This window comes from Xiphophorus maculatus, chromosome 17, assembly GCF_002775205.1.
Source record: "Xiphophorus maculatus strain JP 163 A chromosome 17, X_maculatus-5.0-male, whole genome shotgun sequence".
Taxonomy (NCBI): Eukaryota; Metazoa; Chordata; class Actinopteri; order Cyprinodontiformes; family Poeciliidae; genus Xiphophorus; species Xiphophorus maculatus.
In genome coordinates this window covers 20,017,586-20,031,126 of record NC_036459.1, presented here as the reverse complement: position 1 = coordinate 20,031,126, position 13,541 = coordinate 20,017,586, and the positions used below count along the sequence as shown (strand labels likewise).

Here is a 13,541-nt window from a genome sequence, read left to right as displayed (position 1 = left end):
TATAGGGGATGGAGGGGAGGGGGAGTACAGGACACTGGTGGACAGCTTTGTGGAGTGGTCTGACCAGAATCACCTGAGGCTCAACATTAATAAGACCAGAGAGATGGTGATTGACTTCAGAAGGAAGAAGATACCTTCACGGCCACTAAAGATCAAAGGGGAAGTGGTGGAGGAGGTGGAGGATTACAAATACCTGGGAGTTGTAATCGGCAACACATTGGACTGGGCATCTAACACTGACGCTGTGTGCAAGAAGGGGATGAGCAGACTCTATTTTTTAAGGAAGCTGAGATCCTTCAAAGTGTGCAGCAAGATGTTGGAGACCTTCTATCACAGTGTTGTTGCCGGTGCCATCTTCTTTGCTGCTGTGTGTTGGGGAAGCAGCATCAGAGCCAGCGACTCTAATAGACTAGACAAAATCATCAGGAAAGCTGGCTCTGTACTGGGACTAAGGCTGGAGTCCCTGGAAACTGTGGTGGAGAGGAGGACACTGAAGAACGTTCTGTCTATTATGGACAATAAACAGCAGCCTCTCCACCACATAGTGGACAGACAGCGGAGCACCTTCTCACATAGGCTGCTCCAGCTCCGCTATCATAGGGACAGATACAGGAAATCCTTCCTGCCACATGCCATCTCACTGTACAATAAAAGCTAAATCATTGTTCAATCAGTCGTTGACACCCATCCTCCGCAGCTTCTCACCCAGTAGCAGAGGCTGGATGGTGTTGAAGGCACTGGAGAAATCAAAGAATGTGATTCTCACAGTGTCTCCTCCACCATCCAGGTGAGACAGTGCTCGTTGCAGCAGGAAGATGATGGCATCGTCAACTCCTAAGTGGGGCTGGTAGGCAAATTGCAGGGGGTCTAGAAACGTCCTCACCCTAGGCCTCAGCTGGGCCAGGACCAGTCTTTCAATGACCTTCATCACATGAGATGTGAGAGCAACTGGTCTGTAGTCCTCTGGGTCGGATGGCCTTGGCTTCTTGGGAACAGGAACCACATGTGATGTCTTCCACCGCAGTGGGACTCTCTCCAGCCTCAAGCTCAAGTTGTACATGTGTGCCAGTACGGTGCACAGCTGGCCAGAGCAGGTCTTCAAGATCCGTGGTGTAATGCCATCAGGTCCTGCAGCCTTCCCCTGGTGTAATTGCTCCAACTGTCTCTCAACCTGGCCTGTAGTCACCGTTAACTGGGGGTAGGTGTTGTTGTCTGCAGTGGAAATGGGGGAGGAGGGAGGATGGAGGGCTGAAGGAGAGGTGGTGTGCAGGAGAATGCCCGTAGGTGGTTTGAACAACTTGGGGCAGTGTGGATGTGTGGGGGGATGGTGGTGGTAGGGGAGTAGCAGGAGGTGAGCTAAACCTGTTGAAAAACTGGTTAAACTGGTTTGCTCTATCCAGGCTCCCAGATGTCTGTGTGTCTTTCCCCTTCACCCCAGTGATGTGCTTCATTCCTTTCCACACATCTCTCACACTGTTCTGCTCGTGTTTGGACTCAAGCTTCCTCCTGTAGTTGTCCTTGCATGTCCTCAGTGTCTCTCTGAGTTCACGCTGGACTCTCCTCTGCTCCTCCTTATCTCCAGACCTGAAAGCCATCTTCTTTTTGTTTAGAAGTGCCTTCAGGTCACTGGTAATCCAGGGTTTGTTGTTGGAGAAGCAACGCACTGTCCGGGCTGGCACGACATTCTCCTCACAGAATCTGATGTAGTCCGTGATGCAGTCAGACATGTTGTCGATGTCCTCCCCATGAGGCCCACAGATCACATCCCAGTCTGTCGACCCAAAGCAGTCCTGCAGTGCCTCAGCTGCCTCCTGTGTCCACCTCCTCACTGTCCTGATGCGCACAGGCTGCCTACTCACTAGAGGAACATACTTGAGAGTCATCCTTACCAAGATGTGGTCTGACCTGCCAAGGGGGGGCAGGGCTGTGGTGCTGTATGCATCTTTGACATTAGCATACAGGAGATCCAGCATTTTGTTTTCCCTGGTGGGACAGTCAACATACTGCTGGAAGTTGTGTAGAGTTTTGTCCAATGAGGCATGGTTAAAGTCACCTGTGATGACCATGAAGGCGTCCGGGTGTTGAGTCTGGAGTTTGGCTGCGGTAGAGCTGATGACGTCACAGGCCACCGCTGCATCAGCTGATGGGGGAATGTAAACAGCGATCAAAATGGCGGACGTAAACTCCCTCGGTAAATAATACGGCCGCATTCCCACAGCCAGAAGTTCAATGTCCGGGCTACAAATCTGTTCCTTCACATTAACATGACCGGGATTACACCACCTCTCACTCACATAAAGTGCAATCCCGCCGCCCCTCTTCTTCCAACTCTTGGAAAAGTCCCTATCCCCCAACACCAAGGAAAATCCAGGGACCTCCACGCTGTAGTCCGGAATAAGCGAGTGTAGCCAGGTTTCCGTGAAGCAGAAGATACTGCACTCCCTGTACTCCTTCTGGGTCCTAACCAGCGCCGTGAGTTTGTCTGTCTTATTCCCCAAAGACCTCACGTTCCCCACAATAATCGCCAGTACCGCTGGTTTGTGCCGTCTCCTCTTCTCCCTCCGTTTAACTCCAGACCCGCAGCCCTGTCGTCTCCTCCGTAACTCCTCTGGGACCACAGGCCTGTCTCCGGGCAGCAGCAGAGGCTTACACAGCGCAATCAGCTGTTCACGCGAGTGAACAATGCCGCTACTCCGTTCGGTGAGGTTCTCCGTAACAAAGAGTATAAAAAGTAGCAGAAGAACGCGGAGAACAGCGACAGAACCACATCCAGCCATTGTGGAAAGCTTAACTAATGATCTATGGGTTCTTTAAGCACGGATCCTTAATCGGTTACAGCAAATATACACAGATTATCACACACGACGGGAGCTGCGTCTGCAAGCAGCCAGCTGTGCCGGTACCAAAAAATAACAAAAACTTGCTTAACAGCAATATCTGGGTAAGAGACGGTGCAGAACTTTTATAACTGTCCTTTTGTATCTATCAGAAACAAATATATATAAATTGATCTAATATAATATATATTACTGCTGCTGACAGAGGTGGAGGGAAGTGGAGGGCTGTCTTGATCTGAGACAACACAGCCCTCCATGACCATGAAGGGTTGTGGTTATAATTTCTTTATGTCAGAATATCTGATATAAAGGTATGGAGCCCTAAACAGTGTGTACAAAAACAAGCTCTTCCCTGATCTGTTTATAAAATAATATAAATGAAGATGTAAAATGAACACACTAGAGTCAAATATTCAGATCATTAGCAGGACTTTGGAGAACTTGACTGCACTGAGGAGATAATTCAGGCATTTAATTGAGGTGCTTTGAACCAGGGACACATCTAAAATTTTGAAAGAGATGATTTGCCAAAAAGCATTAAAAATTATTACCAACTAAACACAGCATAATCAGCTCATCCCAGAAAGCTACCATTGCTCAATTCAGGGATAACTGGAACAGGTTGATTGACATGCAAAGCCCCCTGAAATGTTGCTGTGTCTTCAGTCAGCAGTTTTCAAAACTTATTTTGAAGAGTTTCTTTTGTAAGCCAACTAATTGTCATGAAGTGCGGTGCGGTGTTGGTGGTGAGGCAGACGCAGCGGACCCAGGTAAGATGAATATGATGATTTAATGGATAAAGTCCAGAACAACACAGTCCAAACAACGAGCAGCAGGCACAAGGACACACTCACAACGAATAGCACAGAGATTGACGACGACAAGGACCCGACGAGGAACAAGGAACACAGGTGGAGTTAAATACATGGGAGGGTAATGACAGAAACAAGACACACCTGGGAACAATCAAGGGGAGGACAGGACAACGAAGAGACTTAAGGACACAGAACACTCTAAATAAACAAGGAAAGCCACAGATCCTGACACTAATATCTTCAATCATAGCAACCTATGTTACACAATGTTATCCTGAAACTTACCTGACTCCTTGTTTCCTCTGTCTTTTTCTTCTGCAGTATGGGGTATTGTATTCTTGTGGCTGCTGGTCTAGGCCGACTCTTTTCAGTTGCAGGCCGCTGGGGCACCACACTCCTCAGTGTCTTCATGTTGCTGCTGATCCTGCTCTTCTCCTGGAAAACCGTCCAACAGAACACCGTCTGGCTCTCCAGGGAAGCCCTCTTTCGGTGAGTGTGTCTCTCCGTTTCTGTGATTTATAATAGGTACAGTTTCTACACACAAAAATGGTTCTATTGCCGTCAGTCACTGATGTTGGGCCACTTTTTTTAGTAACGAGTAATCTAACGCGTTGCTATTTCAAATCCAGTAGTCAGACTACAGTTACTTATCGAAACCACTTTGAGTTACTGTGTGTTACTATTTTCTTTTGTAATTAAATTTTATTTCCTCTACGCGTCTTGGGGAGTAACCGCCATTTCTATGCGACAGTTATCAGCAGCGACAGAAACGTAAACAATGGAAGGAAGAGGGAGATGTGCATTTTGTTGCTTGAAAAACAGGAACTATTTTGAGTTTCGCTCGCCAAGTCCGATTATAATAAGCAGCTTTGGGTTTTTTTTTTTCTAAAGTCGCTTGCAGGTTTAATGAGTCGCAAGTTGCAGTTTTTGAGCTTGGAAATAAACAGACAAAAACCCCAGAATTTGTCTGACATTGAGTTAGTTTTAGTCAGACTCTCCCTGTCCTTCATTTCCCAGATAATCCGTCCCGCTGTGTCTTTGTTAATGTCAAGTTAATATGTCAAGGGGCTCTAAGTAATTACTATTTAGAGAAGTCATTTGCTAAGTAAAATATTTTTTCTTTGCAGTATTTCTCAAACCTTTTTAAGTCAAGGACCACTTGCCCCATTTAATAAACACTCATGGATCACTTAACTTAAAATTGCCCCTGCAATAACACAACATCTTAATATCTATAGCCTGAAATGAAAATATTAGTCTTTGTATATATATTTGTATACCGCTGTCTAAGAAAAGCACAACACATCACAAAGGACACTTCTCACCCCGGACATTCTCTGTTCACACTGCTGCCTTCAGGCAGAAGATACAGAGCAATCAGAACCAGAACCAACCGTCTCAGAGACAGTTTTTACCCGATAGCAATAACAAAACTAAATGCAATCAAAAACAACCATTAATCATCATAAATGATGTATGTGAAAATGTGGCTATTCTTATTTATTAGTTTTTTGGGTTTTTTTAACAGTTATTTGTTAATTCTTACATTGTGTGTGAATTGTGAGACAGTTATTTTTTGTTTTTAAGCATATGCACTGACTGATGGCACCTTTTAAATTTCGTTGTCCTTGTGACAATGACAATAAAGATTTATCTTATCTTATCTTATCTAATCTGAAGGGTGGTGCTGTTTTTAAATGTGAATGGCCACAATAAAACCATAAACAAGTATGCTCTGGTTGTTTTGAGTTATTTACAGGCTTTGAAAGGATACATTCTAAGCCCTCCAGTGATAGAAAACACATGGAAATTAAAAAAGTTCTTTATTACAAGTGTTGTGTGCACTAGTAACATTTTAGGGCTATTTGTAAATTACAAGCACAATATAAGGAAAATAGACTTGAGTTGCACTAGCAAAAATAAACATTTTTGTTCAGCCAGTAGATAGCCCAACATAACAAATTTTACATTAGGTGTTAAGATGCAGTTATTCAGTGTTGGGTCAGCTCTGTCCACCACCTCGTCACTTTCATATTGTATTCACCACAGCTGCAGACTGTGATTTATAATAGGTAAATCACAGTCTGCAGATGTAGCATGCTTTTTTGAAGCATGCTACATCTCGTTGCTTGTACTTGTGACAGTGCAATGACAATAAAGTTGAATTCTATTCTATTCTATTCTAATTTGTGGCATACTATGTATAGTAATATAACAGTGTTCAAAAACCAGAGTTCTGGAACTCACCCTGAGAAACCTTCCACCGGTGTCTGCAGGCTTTCTTTGTAGTGACCTGGCCTTTAGCCGTTTTTCCATTATTATTTTTAAATACAATCTTTTGGTAAGCTAACTGTAGTTGCACTTTGAGCTCACGTCACAGCACATAAAAGGTTGTTTACATGCAGTCTGCGGGTCTGACAGGGAGGATTCGATGGCCTCGGTCCAGCTGTCCGGTTGGCTGTCCAGGCAAATTAAGTTCTGCAGCAAAGCAGCCATAAAATCCGTTGTTGATCCGTCGGGGATACCGATCACACGTAGATTGTTCAGCATTATTGTTGTTTAAAGCATCACTAGTTCACAAAACAATCATACTCAAGTAAAAGACACAGATCGTTAATCTTTTTTTGAAGGATTCTTTTTATAAATCTTTCTTCTGCCATTTCAGCTCTGGTTTGAAGACTCTGCCTCACAATGCCAAAGTCCACTACAACTATGCCAACTTTCTGAAAGACAGCGCTCGACATGAAGAAGCTATTTACCACTACAACAAAGCCCTCAGGTGGGACTCTGTGTGAACTGAAATATTCCGTTAAGCTAGAATGAAGGCTATTTTGTATAAATCAAACTGAATTCTTTGTTAATTTAGATGTTATGTAGCAACAAACCTGAACAATGTCTTTTTCAATGTCTTTCAGCAATACTTTCAGCAAAGTCAAAGTTTTTAAACTTCTATATAGCTTCATACCATAGTTGTAATTATTTATTTCATTACAATTGTAAAACCAAAGGTAAACAGATTCTAAGAGTAGTGACTCCACATTTTTGCCAACGTTTGTGTTGAGTAGGGCCTATTGTCAACTGTACTGAACTATTTTTATTTATTTTTTGAGTTGGCTCTGCCAATAGCATGTGGTGGCACAAACTCGTAGCACATCACATGTCACATGTATCCTTGAACACTCTTATTAGTTAGGAACTTTTCACAGCTAAACATTTCACACTAACTGAGAAGAACATCGATTAATTTGTCACCATCAGTTTGGATGCTCACTATTTCTGTTTCTTTTTTTCCCCTGCTTTTCAATTCAGCAAAAATTACACATTTCTGCTGAGCAACAAATGCTTTTTTCACAGCAGTCATTAGTTTAAATGATATGCTGGGTTCTCATTTTCCTTCAGAAACCCTGGTTATGAGAACCATTGTTTACTTTAGCTAGCAGTTTAATTTGCTAACTTTCTAAGCCTGGTGACAGGAAACAGATGTTACTGGAAGACCTTGTTGACAATACTTAGTGTCTTAAAAACAACAAGGAAATAAAATTAAAATAACACTTTTTTTCATGTTTGTTAAATCCTATTTAAGTTTTCAGCAAGTGGATCTTAAAACATCATGTAATGCTGGTTACATATACAGACAATGCAAAGCATAAATAAACTAAGTAGCTGATTACTAACATTTTAACACAGGCCATACAACTGGAATTGTAACATTTGTTCATTGCGAATGACAATGCTGTTAAATTAGATTTAGTGATTTCAGTATATATAAATTAAAATATTTTAAATTGTTTAACATTTAAATTAAAAAATTTAAGGAGCTGGCAAGGTTAATTTGTAAAAGTGCAAAAAACAATCTTCATAGTTAGAATGTTGTTACCATAAAGCGCACAGAAAACTTGCTAAGCCTGGTGGTTGGGGCGCTCAGGTGGTCCACCAGTGGCCCACTGTGTTTTTATATTAAAAAATGTTGACAGGAAATGTAAAAATATTACATTGACAATATTTAAACACAACTAAAGAGTCTTAAAAACAACAAACAAAAAGTACACTTAAAATAATGAATTTTGTTTTATGTATTCTAATAAAGCAAGTGGATCAGCCAGTGAATCTAGAAACATTATGTAATGCTGGTCACATTTAGAGCCGTCCTAAAGCATAAATGAACTCAGCGACTGCTAAAGCCCCCCCCAGACCTGCAGGGGACCCCATAAATGCAAACATTTGAACACAGACCATAGAGCTAGAATTTTAACATTTGTTTACAGAGAATGACATTGCTGTTAAATTTCATTTAATGCTTTTATCAGGGATTAAATATTTTAAATTGTTTAAGATTTAAGTGTAAGATTCTTCATATTTAGGCCCGAGCAGCAAAGCGCTGCTAAGGCCTATTGTTTTCATACTGTTTCTTATTCTTATGATTCTGTCCCCCTCTTTGGGGGCCTTTTTGGGGGCTATATCATATTCAAAAACTCACCAAACTTGGCGGACACGTCAAACCTGTTTAAAAATTTCGTATTTTATGGTCGTCGCAAAAATCGCAAAAGAAACGACTCAACGGCGCCAGCTAGCAACTTTCAGAAGACCCTCTGCTATTTATTCCCTTACTTCATTGTAGAGACATGAAATTTGGTACACTTGTAGAGCTCCCCAAGACACTCAAAAATTACAATTAATGTCATAGTGCAAGTATCACAGGAAGTCAGCCATTTTGGATTGAAGTTCCAATTTTGACCCCATTTTTGACATATGCAGCCTTCGTATTTGATCGAACTCTTCCTAGGGATTTTGATTGATCGGCTTCAAACTTGGTCAGTTTGTTCATAAGGCATGGCTGATTAAAAGTTATCAAAATGGTGAGTTTTTGAGCATGCTGAAGGGGCGTTACCAGGGGTCAAAGTTGACCTACTCGGCTGGAAAAAATAAACTGTTGTATCTCCTACACAAATACTCACAGAAGCACCAAACTTTCAGTGACTGATTATCATCAGGTGTCCTACAATACCCAATGGTCAAATGATGACATCACTTAGGCCACGCACCCGGAGAACAGGAAGTGTCATGTTTTACTGTGAACGGTCACTATCTTACCCTTTTGACCTAATCAACATGAAACTGTGTCCAGAGACAGAACACATGTTGGTGTGTTGTGGATTCCAACCCCGACCAGCTTGGATGGAGCAGGTGGGCGTGGCGGCGTTGCAAAGTGACCTGTAACGCTGTTGTCATACGTTTGGCTCTGAATTCCACAGTTTTGGGTCGAGCTGCTCCAACCTCATTAGGATGCATCCTTATCCACCTGCCGATAGGAATCCATAACAAAATTTGGTGGGCGTGGCCTCATTTCTCTATAGTGCCCCCTAGAATATTTTATATGATCAGCCCCAAGCCATGCTTTAACCTAGAATTATGAAACTTGGTACACATGTGTATCTTGTGAGGACGTACAAAAAAGTCTCTTGGATCTATGCTCTAAACCCAACAGGAAGTCAGCCGTTTTGGATTGAAGTCGTCATTTTCTCTTTTTTATAGACGTATCTGATCGAACTCCTCCTACAGTTTTTCAGATACAGACTTCACAATCACTCAGCACACTCTTGAGAGATCAAAGGTAAAAAGTTATCAAAGGATTTCTCGTACATCAAAGCATGTGGGCGTAGCTAAGTGTCAAACTTTGACTATTTGCCATGAAACATCAAGGTACAATAACTTCCAAATGCAAGGTCACACTTTGTCATTGAATTCAATGAGAAAGTGTGACCAAACTTTTGGCAGGTACTGTATATCTCCTCACTACATCAGCCGATTTGCACCAGTTTTTTTGTGAGTCGTCGGGGAGCGCTGCCAAATGCATTCATGTGTATCGCTTGGTGGACGGGCGGGGAAAATGCGTGACAGTTTCTGCGGTGGCTGGCGGGTGGCGGTCCCGGAACCCCGCGGTGGCCAATAGGCCGGAACGCCGCTGAGCTGCGAGGGCCGCATGACGCTGCTGTGCGGCTTTAATTTGTTTTGTTGCTACAATCTGATGCTATGAGGATGATTTTTGTGTTTGATTTTTGTTCAAAAATACATCTCAGTAAATTACATTGATTAGTGACTGCTTCTAAGCTCGGCCAATTAAACTATACTCCCTGCCCCAGATTTCACTAAATCGATTTTGAAACTGTTAGTGGTGCTGATGTCCTTAACAGGAAGAGGGGCCCCTAAATAAATTCTGCTCAAGGCCATTTACAACATTGAACCAACCTTGCATGACAAACTGTAGCCACTGCGCTGCACAGCTCTGCTGGATTGATCTAAAGTTACATAGTGTTATGCCTTTGATCTCCTTGGAGCCTGAACATTCTTGGCAAAGTAAAACAATTTCACTAACATGTATGTGAGGCCACATGAAGTTAGATTGTAAGGTACAAAGCTAAAACAGAAGTCCTGTGTTTGCTGAATTCAAAGCTTTTATGTGTCACTTGTTATCTACCTTGTTCATCTCTGCTGCTTTTGAAGCAGCAGGGTAGCAAATGGAGCTATAGTTACAAAAGTAATCTTTCAGTGTAATTTTTCAATCCTGCCTAACATTCTACATAACCTGAACAACCTTTGCAGTATTCCTGTGGTTGTTCAGGAATCCTACAGTCTACCAGTCAGTAGTCTGTAGGATCACAGACTACTGACTGATCTGAACACAACTTTGCAGTGTGTTGGAAAAAGAACCATTTTTTTGTCTCCTGTTCCTTCTTATTTCAATAAATTACTGTTTGGGAAAACAAAACCTTGTTGTGTGTGTGATACACCATAAAGTTTATTCTCTTATAAAGTAGATTTTAATCATCACTTGTTTATATAGTCAAGAAAATCTGTTTAAGAGTATAAGCCACCACATAAATTATTAGTATTGCAATGCATTATATATGTGGTTTTTTTAGACTCAAATTGACCGAAATACCATGTCAAATCCAAAAGGAGAAAAAAAAGGAACCAAAATGAAGACAGTGTTTCAACAGGAGACCTAGAGTGAGGAGCCCCGGCCCCTCGCTCCTCAGATGGACCACCTTTTGTTACACATCTTTTTGTTGATGAGCCACTGTTGTATACACTACAGAGAGTGGAACCCCCAAATGTTTTTCAGATTTCTTGAGGAAGGTTTGTTCAGGATTTTCTGATAAAGGCAATTTTCCTTGAAAAAGTCTAAGCTCAAATCTTCACTCCTTGGCTCACAGGTTATACCCCCGTCACGCCAGTGCCATGAACAATCTGGGAACTCTGACTCGCAGCCCAGATGAGGCAGAGCGTTACTACAGGAAAGCCCTGCAGACCAACCCTCATCATAACCGGGCTCTTTTTAACCTGGGAAATCTTCTCAAGTAAGATTTAATCACAACAGAGATCACAATAAACAACATCTCCGGGGGAGGTAGGTGGAGGCGGGTCCTCGGGTGGGACAACCACAAGTCTGGAAAAAACTAATTTTGGAAGTCTTGCATGCTGCATTTTTGTTGAGCACATTAGAGCTGTTATTCCAACTTCAATACCATTTTGAATCTCAAGATCAGCTCATAGGATCAGCAGGTTTTGTGATGTGATATTAATTTTGGAACATCATCAGCAAATTTGACTGCAAGCTGAACAAGACAAGATGCCTTGTGACCCTTGACCCACACCACTCTGCCAGCATGTGCTTATAACTGCACTGAGTTGAATTTACATTCAATGAATAGTATTGCACAGCTTTACATAGTTCATATGCAGTGAGCTAAAGAGTGCATGATGTCAGACCCATTACAGTTGGGTGAAAGACCTCCACAAGTGCTCAGTTTTAAACTGTGGATGCCACTGCCTGCTGCTAAAAGAGCAGCTCAGAGCTCACACAGTGACATGTAGTGGTGAGCAATTTTGTCAATAGGGAAGCAAACAATTAATTGACTTACAATAAATTGTTGATTACTGGTTTATTATATTAAAATTAGTTTCTGTCGATTTACTAACATCATCCACTCAGACCTTCTTTCAGTGTTGTAGCTTGGGAACCATCCTGAAGAGAGCGCCATTAGTCATTCTTAAGTGGAGCCACTTGACACACTAATAAAGATGGTGGGGCTATACCAAAATGGGAAAGACAAACAGTCCAAACAGAGTCGAGAGTGAGATGCAAAATACACTTCATGCGGTTCTGTTTTGAAATATAAATACTTGACAAGCTCCTTAAGCACTCAGTCAGCTATGCTGCATGACAGAACACAGTCAAGTTTCCATTCAAAACTTTATTACAAAGGCGAGAGAATGTAAAGACAGAGGAAAAATTGACACATAATGGAAAGAAAACAGCCAATAGGGCAGTCAAGATTCATCCAATGATTTCAATATCTTATTATAATTCTTCAAGGCAAATTATCTGCCGCAAAGTGTTGTTAAATTATGTTTTACCATTTAGCATGCCGTGTTTCGGCCTGGTGATTATTTATGTTGCACAACTTTCTCACTTCTGCCTATGAATCCAAACAGACTCATAGCCATTGTTGACGAATGCTAAATACTAGCAGCATAAAGTCCAATTTTGAAGTTTGGTCCAAGTATTCCGGGGGGATTTCATTGATTGATTATGATGTCTGCATTTGTCATTTTTCGGAGGGGGTGAATATTCATCCTTAAATTGACTGGTCCGATAACATGGCTTTCTCTAAGCTGCTGCCTTGTGTCTATGTAGGAGCAAATGGTGGCGAAAAGCGAAGTGGGTATAAGCATACAGGTGGAGAAGAGACATGCTGATATAGACAGAACTAAGGCTGGCTGCAGGAACAAATTACACCGTGTTCCAAATTATTATGCAAGTGATATTTTCTCTGATTTTCTTAAATGGTCAATGTAAATGATGATCAGTATAATTTTCAAGTCATGAACTATTACAGTATAAATCAAATTTTACTCAACAAAGCTTCCCATGAGAACATTATTTTTTTCAAAAATAAAAAGCTCAAAATGCACTTTTCCAAATTATTATGCACAGCAGATTTTCTAAACATTTTATGGAATATATAGAACTTCAAACAGTCATGCTTTGAATGTGCAGCATTAAGTGGTCACATGTACTAAAATCAAAAGCTATTTCAATCAAAACATCTTAACAGACCGAGTTCCATTGGATCAATTAACATTGGATTCTTGCATCCATTGAACTTGTGAGTTTGTGGAAAGTTTCTGCTTGAATTTCTTTGCAGGATGTCAGAATACCTTCCCAGAGCTGCTGGTTTGATATGAACTGCATTCCACCCTCAGATCTTCTGCTTGAGGAAACTCCAAAGGTTCTCAATAGGGTTGAGGTCAGAGGTCAGAGGAGGATGGTGACCACACCATGAGTTTCTCCCCTTTTATGCCCATAGCAGCCAATGGCACAGTAGCATTCCTTGCAGCATGAGATGGTTGCATTGTCATGCATGAAGATGATTTTGATACTGAAGGTCTGGCTCTTCTTTTTGAACATGAAAGAAAGTGATCAGTCAAAAAGTCCATTTACTTTGCTGAGGTCATTTTCACACCTTCGGGGACTCTGAAGGGGCCAACCAGCTCTCTCTCTCTCACCATGATTTCGGCCCAAAGCATGACTCCACCACCTCCTTGCTGACGTCACAGTCGTGTTGGGACGTGGTGACCATCCACCACCAATCCACTACTGCATCCATCTGGACCATCCAGGATTGTACAGTGGTCATCAGTGAACAAGTCTGTTTGAAAATGAATGTTCATGTACATCTGGGCCCACTGCGGCCGTTTCTGCTTGTGAGCTCTGGTTAGGGCCCCAATAGTAGGTTCATGCACCGCAAGCCTCTGGAGGATCCTCCACCTTGAGGTTCCAGAGGCACCAGCAGCTTCAAATAACTGTTTGCTGCTTTGTAAGGGC

The 13,541-nt window shown here is 41.9% G+C and overlaps 1 protein-coding gene across 4 annotated transcripts in view; it reads left to right on the top strand.

The window, feature by feature from the left end:
- Nucleotides 1-13,541, top strand: part of tmtc1 (transmembrane and tetratricopeptide repeat containing 1) — a 128,608-nt gene that overhangs the window by 82,438 nt on the left and 32,629 nt on the right. For all 4 annotated transcript variants that reach the window (XM_023349870.1, XM_023349873.1, XM_023349871.1 and 1 more), the window contains 3 exons: nt 3,974-4,141; nt 6,318-6,431; nt 10,867-11,010. In XM_023349870.1, coding sequence (XP_023205638.1) covers nt 3,974-4,141; nt 6,318-6,431; nt 10,867-11,010 — 426 coding nt within the window. The remainder of the gene's footprint in view (nt 1-3,973; nt 4,142-6,317; nt 6,432-10,866; nt 11,011-13,541) is intronic.